A 14644-nucleotide genomic window follows, 5' to 3' on the forward strand; every position below is an offset into this window, starting at 1 on the left:
AAAAGGTTAAAATTAAAATAAACCAATAAATCGTGCACCGTGTCGGCAAGTATTAAGTGGACGTGGGTGGGCAGAGGATATTGCCACTTATAACCGTATGTATATATACAATGTACATACAATACAGTCCATGACCAGCGTAAACCAACAATATATTCCTGCTTGAGGTATCTATATAGTATATACGAACAAATACACACAGGGTGCTTATAATATTTTAATAGTGAGTGTTTTCGTTTTAAATTACTTTAATTTTACGTTAGTGTAGAGACAGAAAGTCATTTTAGAAAATTATTACAAAGAAAACTTACTGTTGATATGCGATGTGCAAGTAAACGCTAATGTACTTAAGAGTTATAATATAGAGTTTTTATTTTAAGAAATTTATACAGTGTTTGTACAATAAAGTTTAAGTGATATCAGAATTAGCTTAAGTTTATCTGGAATTCAATCCAGATTTTATGGTCTTTTATACAAATTTTTCAGTGTTTTTTTTTTGAGGGGGGGGAGGGGAATTATTGGGTATGTTAGATTTTTTGTTAGGATGTTTTGGTGATCGAAGAGTGAGTTCTGTTAAGATGTATAAGATTTGATAGATACAATGTTTATTTTCTTGTCGGATTGAGTGCAGATTTGTATGAGATATAAAATAAATAGGACTATTGTTATTAAACGAAAGATTTCGATTTGAGTTAATTGTGTTTTGTTTAGGTTTGATTCTTTTACAGAGCTCCAAATTTGGATTCTGTAAATCGTTTTAGAATAATTTAAATATTTAGTTTAGAGGTCGTTTCGTACTTTGGTGATGAAGACGTCGAAAATATCCGTATGTTTACTTATTGTAATTATTGTGAAACATATTTAATATGATGTAATGATGATAACTGCGGTATTAGGAACAATTACTGGTATTCTTATTCTAAAATGACAATAATCGTTTCTCGCAAACAAACTTTTTTTTTGAAATACAGGCGTCAACAACAAAGTTTTAGATTAAACTATATTAAGCTTAAGCGCATTAAGCTTTCATTTACAATAAAACTATTTCGACTTAATTTATAAAACTTAACTTATTACATTACGTTGAACGTACATATTTTAACGTCATATTATTATATATTTTGGTATCAATGCGATATATATATCGTCGTTTCGAAAAGTTTATCACATACGAAGAGGGTGATTTTTTGTTTCCAAAGGTCTTCATCGTATAGGCTATGAATGGATTATGTCATCTCTATTCCGCGCAGGAAAATTTCGAGTAGTATAAAATAATGCGTTTGTCGCATTTAGTCGCAGTCTGGTTTTACTTCTTGATTCGTTGGATGGATGTACAGGATGAGATTGTTGTGCCCCACATTCTTAATTTAGTGGTGATAACGATTGAACGGCGAGGTATGTCGGTGGAAAAATGACGTTTGTTTATATTGTTTAGGGTACATTTGAGGATCGATAGTTAGTTCTTCTCAAGTCGCGGTCGCACCGTGTCTCAGTTGTCTCAGCGTTATCATTGTACATTTGTCGACTATGACACGTCCTCGTGTCGTCGGACTCCATCCGTCTCCGAGTTCCGGTGGTCGGCGTTCCCGACGCATAGGTCGAGAGGCGTTTCGGACATTTCGCTCTGCTGCAACAACCGTAACTTGGCGGTCTTCCATGATATTATCTCGTTGTTATTATCGTCATCGTTGTCGTCGGCCGATTGAAGAACAGTGAGGTCCACGGGTCGGTCGTCTTCGTCTACGGGTCCGGAGGCAGTGGTCACGCGGAAGGCCGACCGCTCGGACCGCGGTAACGGAGCCCGACCGTTCGGCGCGAAACTAAAAAACTGGAGCAACGGTGGTGCCCATTGCTGCAGTGGTACCGGTAACGAAAGCAGCGAGATACGCGGGCGTTGTAACCGTGGTAATAGTGGTGGCGGCGGCGGTGGAGTGCTGACATCACCCTTATCGAAGCGGTTGTTGTCGTGGTCGCCGGGTAGAAGTCTCTGTTCACGGAGCAGGCAGTGGACTTTGAACCAGTTGGATCGGCGGCCGTATCTCGAACCGCTCTTCGACATGCCCACGGCCAGACACTTTTTCAGCCGACATGCCTTGCACGACGTCCGGTTCTTCTTGTCGATCACGCACCGGTCATCACCCGACTTGCATTTTGCTGACACCACCGTCGCGGGGTTGGCGTGTGCTCGGCCAAAAAACGACTGAAAAAGTTCGGGGTTTGATCACTAGTCGATTTTGAAGTTTGTTATGATAATCGTTTCATGTAAACAGTGTCTATTTATACGTAAATTAGTGGTACATACAATTTATTAAATAATTAAAAATACTGATTATTGGAATTTTTAAGTAGTTGTGGGTAGGTAATAAGAAAACCATATTTAGTAATACTAAATTTTTTTATGGTATTTAAGGAGTGCACTGTGATGATATAAACTTTTTTATTTTCTAAACTACTTTTTTATTGTAAATTATTAATTATATGGTATTTTGTACGAGCATTTGTAAGTATATCTAAGCAGACTTTCAAGCAAATAAATATGATGATTTGAAAATTACAGTCATTACTCATTAGTCATTAGTAATCAATTACTGGTTATTATTGATTTTTTAGCATTTTGTAGTTTGTCAAAACTCAGTAATAACACTATAATAAGTGAGTACTGTACTAAATATTATTGTATGTATTATATTTAACTTAACTTCATATTATTATCTTCTAAGCTTATTATTATCGACTGTTATCCTTAATTCGTAATTAATTTAACACAGACATTACTCGTTTAAATTCTGGTTTAGATATACCAGAATGTTTAATAAAATTGTTGACTTAACAATTTACTATAAAAACTGGTGATTCTCATTTTAAATAAAGAATAAACGCATAACTAAAGAATAAAATAGTGAAAAACCTTGCTTATTGTATATAATAGGTGATCATTACTATATACAGTTCAGACCTTTTTGTCGTTATCATATAACATCATAATTGAATTGTTACAATTTTATATGAAATACATATGTATATACACGAATCGTTATACATATACGTATATTAATATGAAAATATGATGGACGTTTTTCGAACATATTATGTTAATGTATGCATTTACTAAGCACGAGTATCTGTGCACCTATGTGTAGGTCGGTTTCGAAATATTTATTTTAGTTAATGGTTATACAAATATTCTATGGCACCTGCACTGTTGTTATTTATGAGAGATTATTTATATTATATCAAATAAAACAATGATTAACGATGTACGAGTGTGGTTAATGATACTTAATGCAACAAGACAATGTTATTAAATTTACCATAAAAAAATCTCAATACTATATATCTACGTTCAATGTGCGAGTGTAAATCAAACGACAGAATATTATTGAGTTCTAAAATGTGGACAAAATATTTTATAAATGATTTTATTAAACTGGGAATAAAATACCAACAACTAACAGAAATTAAATGAATATTTATATACACGTGATGGTGGAAATTCAAAATATTATCAATTTCTTTCAAACAGTTGTTTGAATAATTACAACGGTATAATGATTATTATAATATATAGGTAGCAACGGCGAAGTAACACAATGGAAGAAATAAATAATATTTGTAAATTTACTTTGGATGCAAATAGAAATCAAAACAATGGACTTCGCTGTAACTGCAGTGAAGATAATATGCAATTTCAGTAACTATATATAATATCTTAGAGTTTAGAAGGTCACTCTATATTATATAGTTGAACAATTGAGTTATTTATCGTGTTTTATAAATTACTATAGTAGAATGTATAACATTTGAATGAGTTAAAACGAATGAATTTCTCGTGATTTCATTTAAATGTTAATTTATTCGAAACAAATAAAACTTTTCGTAAATTAAAATATACAATTCTATAATTACACAAGTTTTTAATAAATATTTAAGTAAGTTATTGTACTGTGTATAAACTATACAGTAAATTAAAAATCAGTCAAAAAACAAATAAACAAAACTTTCACATTCTTGCAGAAGTAAAAACAATAATAATATAATAATATACTTACTGTTCCTAAAAACTTGAGTTTTTATAAATTTCGATATATTATTGATAAAAAAAAAAAAAATATTATAAGTTTGAATGTGGATGTTAAAATAACAAAAAAAATCATATAAATGCGTATCTTACTTTACATCCTTCGCATGTAAAAGCTCCAAAATGAAAGCCAGCCGCCTGTTCCTCGCATACCTTACACTGTTGGTTCATCTAAATATAACGATAATACATTATTATTGACTGTTTACGAGTATAAATTATGTTTTCAATTACACTTGTTTTTGAACAATTTAAATGTTTAATTATTTTTTTGCTTTGCACCTGTAACAAAATATTTATTTTTTAAATTCCAACCCCCTTTTAAGTTTGAACTTCAATATTTTGTGTAAAACAACTTTTAATTGTGATTTGAAAATTGACTGATTGGGAGCGAGTTTAAGTTTCAAAAAATCATATGTAATCACTTGAACTTGTATATTGGGTAATATATAATATAATAATACCTTATAATAATATAAGGTTATTGCTGAATTGTTAAAATGTTAAAACACGTGATAAATAGATTTGCGTATAAATTGCAGCTTGAACCTACTCTCAATAAAAAATCGTTATAAAAAAATGATTGTACCTATTATACCTTAAATCGCGCACTGTATACTTATGTGTAGGTAGCTCTTATGCTTATAAGAGCATATTATAATGCCGATTACTACTGTGATGTTTGGTAATATATATGAACATTATTTTTCAGTATTTCTTATACATGCATGACGCATATCATTAGCAGCACATTGCATATAATATATCTAACTGTTTCAATACGATTTTACGCCATTGACGTGTCGAAGTATATGTAGACATTTATAATATAATATGTTACACAAAAACAGTAATGGTGGTTGTGTTTTTACCATAAATTGTTATTATTATCGCATCGTCCATAGGCAATACTCATGACCGGTACCCAGTTTTTCGACGTGTCCCTTATGTACTGCGGATATAATAGATAATATACGCATAGCAATAATAATAATATGGAGGACGACGTACTTTTCGCCCGTCGTCTCGGCGCTCGAGCCTGTTACTGCGGCAGAGTCAGCGTTCAGACAACCGCTATAACACCGTACGGACATCACGAGGTTAGCGTTAAAAATCGTAACGAGTTGTGCTCCGTCAGAGTCACGATCTCGATCTCGTTGCTGCAGCAGTATATTATAATGATTAGTTTTGTTTTTAGAGTTTTTTTTTTCGGGCATTCTTATCCACTCGCGCTCGTGGCACCGACACTTACCAATGCAGTTCTATAGGTGACGTTTTAAATAATAGTCCAAATTGATTTTGGCCTTTCGACCACAGACTCGGGCGTTCGTGTCCGACCGTTCGACGTCCATAGCGGCTCCTCCTCGTCGACGCCGCCGCGCCGACGTGCACCACGCATCGTCCTATTTATATTACCTTACATATATATATATATATATATATATATATAATAAATATGATCTAGATGATGATGATGATGGACAGGTTTCGTTTCGTTTTCTCTCTCTCACTCTGCTTCACTCGGTCTCTATTCTTTTTTTTTTCGGGGGAGAGGGCGTCCGCGACGGGTTTTATTAGTATGATTATCATCGCCGTGTCCATATTATAGATGTACAATTTAATATTATTCTTTTTCCTCCGCTTTTCGCCATGGCTAAATATGATTATTAACGCGCGTGCGGCCGGAGATATACATGTAATATATATACTGCCAGAGACATGATCGATAGGATCGTGATCCGATCTAATTTTAGGGCGGCCGAGTATACATTATATAAATATATGTATAAAGTTTTCGTCATCGCGTCTCACGCGTAGGAAATATATATATATTATATATATTATACTAACTAGTATAGCTATTATATATACTATGCGCGAAGAAGAGGAAGAAAAAAATATGCAGCTATACGCAAACACCACCAGAGTTACCTATATGTGAGTGAGTGAGTGTGTGTGTGTGTGTGTGTGTGTGTGTGTGTGTACGAAATACGAGAACGGACGAATAAATCACCCGTCGTGACGACCTAATACGATTCCTCCTCCGCGGCCTATATATTATTATAATATGATGTATAATATAATATTATAATATATACGTTTCCAATGTGCACGCGCGCGCTGAGAACGAAAAACGCGCTAATAGATTCCGTCGGTGTTCTGTATATTATGCATAATATGTACGGCAATAATTGAATAATATTACGTATAGGTACGATATCGTATCACGCGCAGCAGCGACCTTATCGTCGTAGATAATGTCAGTGTGTATGACGCGGTATACGCTTCACGCTTTTCCTGAGCCTCGACCTTTGGAGACGAATTTATGAATAGCCCCAACAAAAACCCGTCCTGCTACGCGATGATTATTGTTTTTTTTTTAAATACCCACGCGTAAGCACATCGACGCCAATGCGTTTCGATCATTTTCCCGACGGGAGGTGTTGGATGTCAACGAGAAAAAAATTATTTAATATTAGGGCCGAGCCAATACTTAAATTCGATATCATCTATACCGCGGTATTGGTTTTATTTCAAAACGAATATTTGATCTGATATCGCAAAAAACAATAAAAATCCTTCAGCATATCATAAATACTCACAATTATTGTATGCTGACAATGCTTACAATATGTTGTATTATCGGATATCGATTATTGGTAACAATTATCATAATTTATATGCGTATATGAATGTCCTGTAACGTAAAAAGTGGTATAAGCTCATCTCCGTTCAACAACATCGATAGAAATTCTTTAGACATAATAGTAATTATATCATGTAAATTCGAAGTGAATAAATTATTAATTCATTATTGTTGTACTTGCAAGTATGATTCCACATACATTTCATCATAGAATGTCTCGATTATAGTTGACGATAACGATATGACATAAGTTTATTCCAACACGTTTAAGATTGTCGAAGGATAGTATAACGCGTGATGAAGCAGCAGGGAGTGAGGCAATTCAATTTCTTGAAAACACAGAACTGTTGTATAACCGAATCTAAAAAAAATTGTTGATACTAAAATTATACATACACGTTTTATATGTTTGTAATTGAAATTAAGTTTTCGATCGATTGTATAATTGTAAATAATAAATATCTAATGTATAATTGTAAATAAATTATATACTATACTATTTTTATAATACTTTTTGGCTATACAATTATTAAAATAAATATTAAGCTTATTAGGTAATGGTGATAAAGTGTAGGTATCGCGTAAAAAAGAAAATTATTTTGGAAGTGCGTATGAAAATATTTTATGTATTACGATATGAAATAATAGACAAAATAATTTGATAAAACTTTGTTGATAAATATGGTGTTTGCAAGTTGTTGTAAAATTATTTTGTCAATAGATGTAATAGTAGTACAGTATTACGGATTACTAAATAATATGAGACACCGCGGACGCTCTAAACAAAATCCGATACAGTATATAGCGCTAATCAATATATGACGAGAAATAGTACATTTCCGTTGAAAATCGATAAAATATATTTCAATCGCGGTCGTGCAGTACTCGACGAGTACGTTATTATTATATGTTTGCAATAAATAAATTATACAACTTTGATGGTTATTGAGGGAGGGGCAGGGACATTTCAATAAAATCTTCTTGATTTATAGTTAAACGGTTTATTTTTTTCAATCATTTTATAATGCTGTAAATATAATATTTCCAAAGCAGTTTTGCACTCCGAAGAATATTAATTTCAGCACAACACCGTAATAATAGAGTAAACCACCTATAATCGAACACAGGTCATTATATTTTCGACACTAAACATAGGTAATATGTTCCGTTTTCTAGGTCATGTATTATTTCGTCTTCCGATAGTCGACGGCGTCTACTCCACAGTGTTATTAATCTATTTTGCTAATAGTGTGATAGGCCGATAAACAGTATATAATGGATACCGTCCAATTATTTTACAGCGAAGCGAATGAACATAATAATCTGTAACAACAACGGTTCGGAACACAATATAGTTTTGTTCTTTAATATCCTCATTATACGAAAACAGAAATCAATTGTAATCCAATAATTCAAACTGTTTGTGATACAAGCTAAGTTTCGAATTCGATTTAAGTTTTGTATGTCGACTTTCACGCGTGTGTGCAGTACATAATATATGTATATCTACGTATTTGTACAGGCATTAGGTACCCGTAACTTACAACGGACATCACGCTTTGAACCGACTTATAATTATGTTTGCAATTCATGTGAACGATTATTAATAGGTACTTTAGCTGCGCAACGCGATTTTTCTTCGACGTCCGTTTATTTACTCGTAGGTATTATAATACACCAATATACGTATGTCCATATAGATTTCATTGAACGCAATTCCGGACGTGAATGCCAAATTACACTTGTGTATTTATACTTACAATGTGCACATATTGTTACATAATGCATAATATAATAATGTATAGGCGTGCGCCTTAACTATATTATATTTAAATTCAATATTTTTCTTCCGAAGATGTGTTTGTCGTCGTGACCGGTCGGGCGCACGTTCGCCGCCAAACGTCGTTTTTTTATACGACAACAACGAGACGTAGACGACGATCGATGGTTAAACGGCTGGAAGACCCGTGCGTGATAAAAGTATAATAAAAGAGTATGCGGCGGCGATTTAATACGCGCTATAGTAATGTAGGTACACTGTGCATCGGATACACCGTACTTGGACGTGAATAGAAATAAGAAATCTAACACAGCCGACTCGCAGTAACGCGGAAATTCGAGGGGGGAGGAAAAATGTTGATTTATTAAAAATGTCGATCTATTAAAAATCGTAGAAAAATGTATACTATATTATTGTTATTTGTGTAATAAATACATTTTATTATATGTTGTATATTTAAATAGTTCAAATGTTATTTGACTTGAAGAATTATTTTAAGGTTAGGTAATTGTTTTTGTTTATTTAATACATTCGTTATATGTCATGCTTATATGTATTTGTTATTATATGTTATATGTATATGCTCTAAATAACCGAGTAGTATATAAATAAATCTTCCATACCTTCATCGCTTTAAATACATTTTTCGTAATGTTTCTAAATCAAGTTTTGCTCCTTATTCACTCGGGATGTGTTTATGGGTCTTCGAATTCTTCTTCGGTATCGTACGAATTCTACTGTAGTCTGTAAGTGGTAAGGATTTATAAATCAAATGTGAATCAATCAAGTCGTAAGTGAAAAATAAATGATAATCGCGTTGATAAGATAATTCGAGTTGTTGAAAACTTGTCCGATGATAATAATCGAGTTGAAAAGATTATTTGAACATTAAGACGTGTAATATGGCAATTCGTAAAGAAATTTTATTCATTCGAGATATCGAGAATTTCGAGTACGAGGTTCGAGTTACCGAGAGTATTACACCAATGATTACGCGTACACGCTTAATAGGCACGTACAATAAGTGACCCTGTGGGGCTGTATATAATAAACGTACAACATCGGTAAACATATCGACGTCCGAGAGATCATATAGTTTCATGCCGTATTACATTATTATTATAATATCACTCGTTGTCTGTCGCCTCGCGTACCTTATCCGCGGGCGAATTTCCATTAAACGTACACGTCTCGGCGCTAATAGGACGCGTGTAAAATATTATATTACGATAATACTATATGGATTACAGGCACCTAATACACCCGCCTAACACACATCATATATATAGTTCACCGTTAATGAGATTTCGTGTGCCGGTTAGGCATACACTTCCAGCTAGATCATCTCGCTGACAAATCATTTTGGTTGCCAAGGTCGCGCGCGGGGCGATGCGCGTGTTCTCACTCTCTCTCGTTCGCCGTCGTCTCTGTAATCACTGTAATTTGACGCCCGTGTGCACTTCTCGTACCGTATACACATCAGCTATTACACACACATACACACGCGCGCGCACACACACACACACACACACACCAGCGCCACTGCAGCGGCGCGCGCGCTGTATCGGCCGTGTTACAATTAACGCATTTGGTAAATAGGACTCGTGATGATTGCGGCCTTGTCGTTACAAGACGAACAATAACTCATGTCCGACTCCGGCGGACCCCCTCCACGTCAGAGAGCCCCCCGAGGCTTCTTCCTAGTTTTTAGATTGCGAAAAATAACAATAACACACACACACACACACACGTATTTATATTTATACGCGTACAGGTATGTATGCATATGTATACTATAAAATAATATTATAACGTTTGGCTAACGACCAAAATAGGATCATCATTCAAGGTGTCCCGAGATGATTTCGACGAATAATAAATAATTTATGCCACACTCGCATAACATAATATATAAATGTGATAGTACGCCCACATGTGTCTGGGACGCGCAGAAGGGATGTACGCGTAATATATGTGTGTAACGCCGATCGGACGATAAAAAGAGCGGCGGCGGTGGCCGACAAAAGGTTTGTAGTCCGACGATGGCCCGCGCAACCGTCGGAGGGACGACGTCGTTGAATGACAAGTACACGCTCGCGGTCAAAGATTGTGTCACATGTTTTTATTTTATTTTATTTTTTCGCACGATTGGCCAACGCCGTAACGCAGTAGTTGATTTCCTTTTTTTTTTTTTTTTATTTTTTTTTTTTCGTTACGGATGTTCGCCGACAGCACTTATTGCGTTTGCAAAACATTATAAAAACAGTTTCCTAATTATTAATATTATTACGAGAGACCTTGGAAAACTGCACGAGCCCTATTGAACTATATAATACAATATTATGCATTCGCCGTACTTATCCATGTATTAAAAGAACAAATAGGTATACACTAAATTACTAAATTATATATTTTCGAATTGAGAGTAAAATTATTGTACAATTTTATAATCGAGTAGGGTAAATTAATCACCAGAGTTATTGCGAGCATTATAATTTATGAGTCTTTCCTATATATACTTCCATGTTATAATACATCCCGATCTGCACGAAAAATATCATAGGTAATCATTTCATATTAGTCATTTATGTATGCTTAAAACAATAATGAAATTATAGCACTCTCTCGTGGACCTCAAAATGTTTTCCGTGATTGGTTTTCAAACTATATCGTTGAGAATTTTGAATTTTCTGCTTGGATATTTCTCTAAAAACTGGAAAATAAATCAACAAAGTGTTACCGATAAAGATAATATTATGTTCTTTTTAAACAAATAATTAATGATATATAAACAAGGTAGGTTTTACAGTATTTACGGAATTGTATTACAGTCTCATATCATAAATATTTAATACAACCAATAAATTATAAAAGATAAATATGTAACAATGAATTATTCATTGTCATTTGCATCGAGCATGGCGCTAATAGAATTGTATATTATTACAATTTACCGTACAGTATTATTTATATTTTGTATCAGGGGGAAAAAATAACGAAACCAAATAATTATATTTTCAAATAGTTTAAAAATTATATTAGAATAATTAAAAATAGGTACCTACTGCATATTATTTACTTACTGTTATCAAGTATACTTGAAGTTTATGTTATACAAATATATAACGTTGATCATAAAAATAGAAAGTCTTATCACTACAATTAATGTAACAGCTAAAAATATGATGATGTTAAAATAATGTTAAGTTTTGGAATTAAATAAATCATGATAAATTTTAATTTAAGTTTAGGAATGTTATTGTCTATTATTATTTATTACCTAGGTATTAGATAATAGATTAAACTTATTCATATAACTTTGAACAATTGTTTTTCGATTAAACAAAGGACTTATAGGAGGACTTATTCTACAAGGACTTGTAGAATACTAGAATCTTTCAAATTTAATTTCGACTATAGGTATATATTTAATAACAATAGCATTTTTTAGATTTTATTATTATTATTTTATTATCGTTATAAAATGTGATTCAAATTTTAAATTTTTCAAACGGATTGAAATACCTATTTGAATAGATATGAATTATATAGTTTAAGAATCATAATAGCATTGGCGCACTGCACCCGGTTAGAAACACGTGTATCATAGTAATATTTGTATAATATAATATAATATAATGTTCAAGAATCACAATGTGTATTCAACTCATCAAGTACTCTAAAATCGAGAATGTTGGCAGTGTTTTAACCATTGTTTTTTAGAACATTAATCAGCACGAAAATCGAATATTATCGAACAAGTTTTAATTTGGATTATGTATTGAATGTCAAAAAGTGTTTTATGTCGTACATATTAATCACTTTCAAGCGTTAACTAAATAATTCATTTCTAAATAATATGATGCTCACAGAACGTAATAAGAATGCTGATGTATTGTTGTATTTAGCGTGTATTGTCGAGTATACAATACGGTTGCAATAATATCGGACGAAATTTTTCGCGCGTGGATAACGATTAAAATCATATACGATATAATAATATAATATTATCATTATCAGTCATCTGCACTATTAAACATGCTTAAATCATATGTTTGCCGGATAAAGTAATCTGATGGTGGAAATTTCAACGCAACAGATGAGTAATGCATATTATTAGAATTAATCACGAATTTAAGTAAAATAACGATTGAACAGTGCATAAATATTTTGAAAACAGTAGATTTCTAGCGATTACTTACCTTGTCGTCGGTATTTTCGTTTTTTTTTTTCAATTTTAATTTTGGCGCCGTGCAAGTGATTTCTCTACGAACAGCGGCGTGGTTGTTTTACATACCAACCAGGGGCTGTAGCGCGAATACGTTTCACCGACAACAAGAACAACGACCAGTGGTAGTTATTCTAAAACGTATCTATTTTAATATTTCGTTGTAGTAGAAGGCGTATTATAGTGACGCGGAGAGGAAACGAAACGGAAAGCGCTGATAGATACGTGGCGGCGGCAGCGGAGCGCGTTTGGCCGGACGTCTAAGTGGGAGCGAGTGATATTCGCGTCTGTCATAGCTGACTGTTCAAGTCACCGATAATGTTATAATATTCTAATAAAAATAATAATATAACGGTAGTGAGCCGTTGCGCCAGTGGCGACCGTCAAGGGCATCCGCATAAAAAATGTCCGATTTACCGACGATCGATAGTGTATAGTCTATAAACGTATATTTATATACCTACATATTATATTTGTACTACAATAATATACAGCCGTACATGCATATGCACGGAAAACAGAGCAAGATAAATGAAATCTCCTGCATAACTAACGAAGTTGATGTTAAACCATATATTATATATTATTATTATTATCATCAACGAACCGAATACGAACGATTCGTAATAAAATCACGCGCGCGCGGTATCGTGCTGCGGTGTTATAAGAAACAAGACAAATGAAAAATCGATATATTATGTTATCATCCATTTATGGTGTTGGCGAATGTAAGGGAATTTATAGGTTTGTCAAATTCTTGTGTTCCTAACGAACGATATTTTGAAAGAATAGCTGATTGTCGCAGCTGCGTTATAGCTATAGTACACTATAATACTATAAATATATCGTTGATTGTCGAACGATTACATAGTTTGTACACGATAAGGTGTATTACATTATATTATATTGCTGTACGGAGTCGGTGTATTGAATGACATGTTGTACATGGTTTATGTAAATTTTGACTTCAAATTCACACAGAGTCAAGTCTTGCGTAAGTTGTAAAAAAAATATCATATAATTATGCAATATTTGACCATAAATTCTATACATATAGTACACATCTCGATATATTTTTATATTTATTATTATGGTAAAATAACTGGGAATTTTGATTATTTATATTTATCTTATAATAATAATATGGAGTATTTTTCAATTAGAATTAATCTAAATGAAAAAAAAAAAAATGTAAATATTTGAATATTCCGGCAACGAAACAAAATGATGCAATAATAATCGATAGTCTGCATTCAGTATTCAGTAGGAAAACATATTATTTAAAAAAATAGTACGCCTTTGTTTAATTAACAGAAAGAGAAATTATTTGATAACCTTGATAGTTTTCGTTGCATGCATAGGTGGAACGAAAAATGTAATTTGTTTAATTTAAGTAAATGAATTATGTGGTAAAATTAATAACTGTGAACCGATTACACCGTTTGCTAATCCATTTGAACTATCGTCTGTTGCTTAATACAATATCACTGTATTGCCAAATCGAAAATCATTTAATCAAAATATAGGCAACTTGCGTTTAAACATATACTTACATGTACTTGTATACAGTATCAACCTACAATCTATATTTAAACATTTTAAATTTTAAATCAGTCATGATAATATACAACTGATACCGATGTACTAAAACGCGTATACTGTCGTTAGCCGTTATTTGCAGATGCGTCCATACGGTTATGGTTGGTGAAAAAGACTCCAAAATTGTGACAAAATTCCACGGAATGTAAATTATGTGGATACACCACTTATAAAAAAAAAATTGTGTATATTAATTTACTTTTAGTTGCATTAAAATTGTTCTGTGCATATTTCATAGCATTTTAATGAACCTATTATTGAAATATTCAATGCAGGGTTGGATTTAAGGGAAGGCTGAGTGAGCTGCAGCCC

The 14644-nt window shown here is 33.0% G+C and overlaps 1 protein-coding gene across 4 annotated transcripts in view; it reads right to left on the minus strand.

The window, feature by feature from the left end:
- Window positions 1-1118: 1118 nt before the first annotated feature.
- LOC113547784 (nuclear receptor subfamily 1 group D member 2-like) overlaps window positions 1119-14644 on the minus strand; it is a 95013-nt gene continuing 81487 nt past the window's right edge. The window contains exons 1-4 of one of the 4 annotated variants that reach the window (XM_026948278.1): window positions 12708-12856; window positions 9129-9249; window positions 4172-4249; window positions 1119-2200 (exon numbers count right to left, since the gene is read on the minus strand). In XM_026948278.1, coding sequence (XP_026804079.1) covers window positions 1526-2200; window positions 4172-4249; window positions 9129-9134 — 759 coding nt within the window. In that variant the 5' untranslated portion in view covers window positions 9135-9249; window positions 12708-12856 and the 3' untranslated portion in view covers window positions 1119-1525. Of the gene's footprint in view, window positions 2201-4171; window positions 4250-9128; window positions 9250-11138; window positions 11219-12707; window positions 12857-14644 lie in introns of those variants that run through there. The other 3 variants (XM_026948279.1, XM_026948280.1, XM_026948281.1) reach the window with 3 other exon arrangements.

Source organism: Rhopalosiphum maidis, chromosome 1 (genome assembly GCF_003676215.2).
Source record: "Rhopalosiphum maidis isolate BTI-1 chromosome 1, ASM367621v3, whole genome shotgun sequence".
NCBI classification, from domain to species: Eukaryota; Metazoa; Arthropoda; class Insecta; order Hemiptera; family Aphididae; genus Rhopalosiphum; species Rhopalosiphum maidis.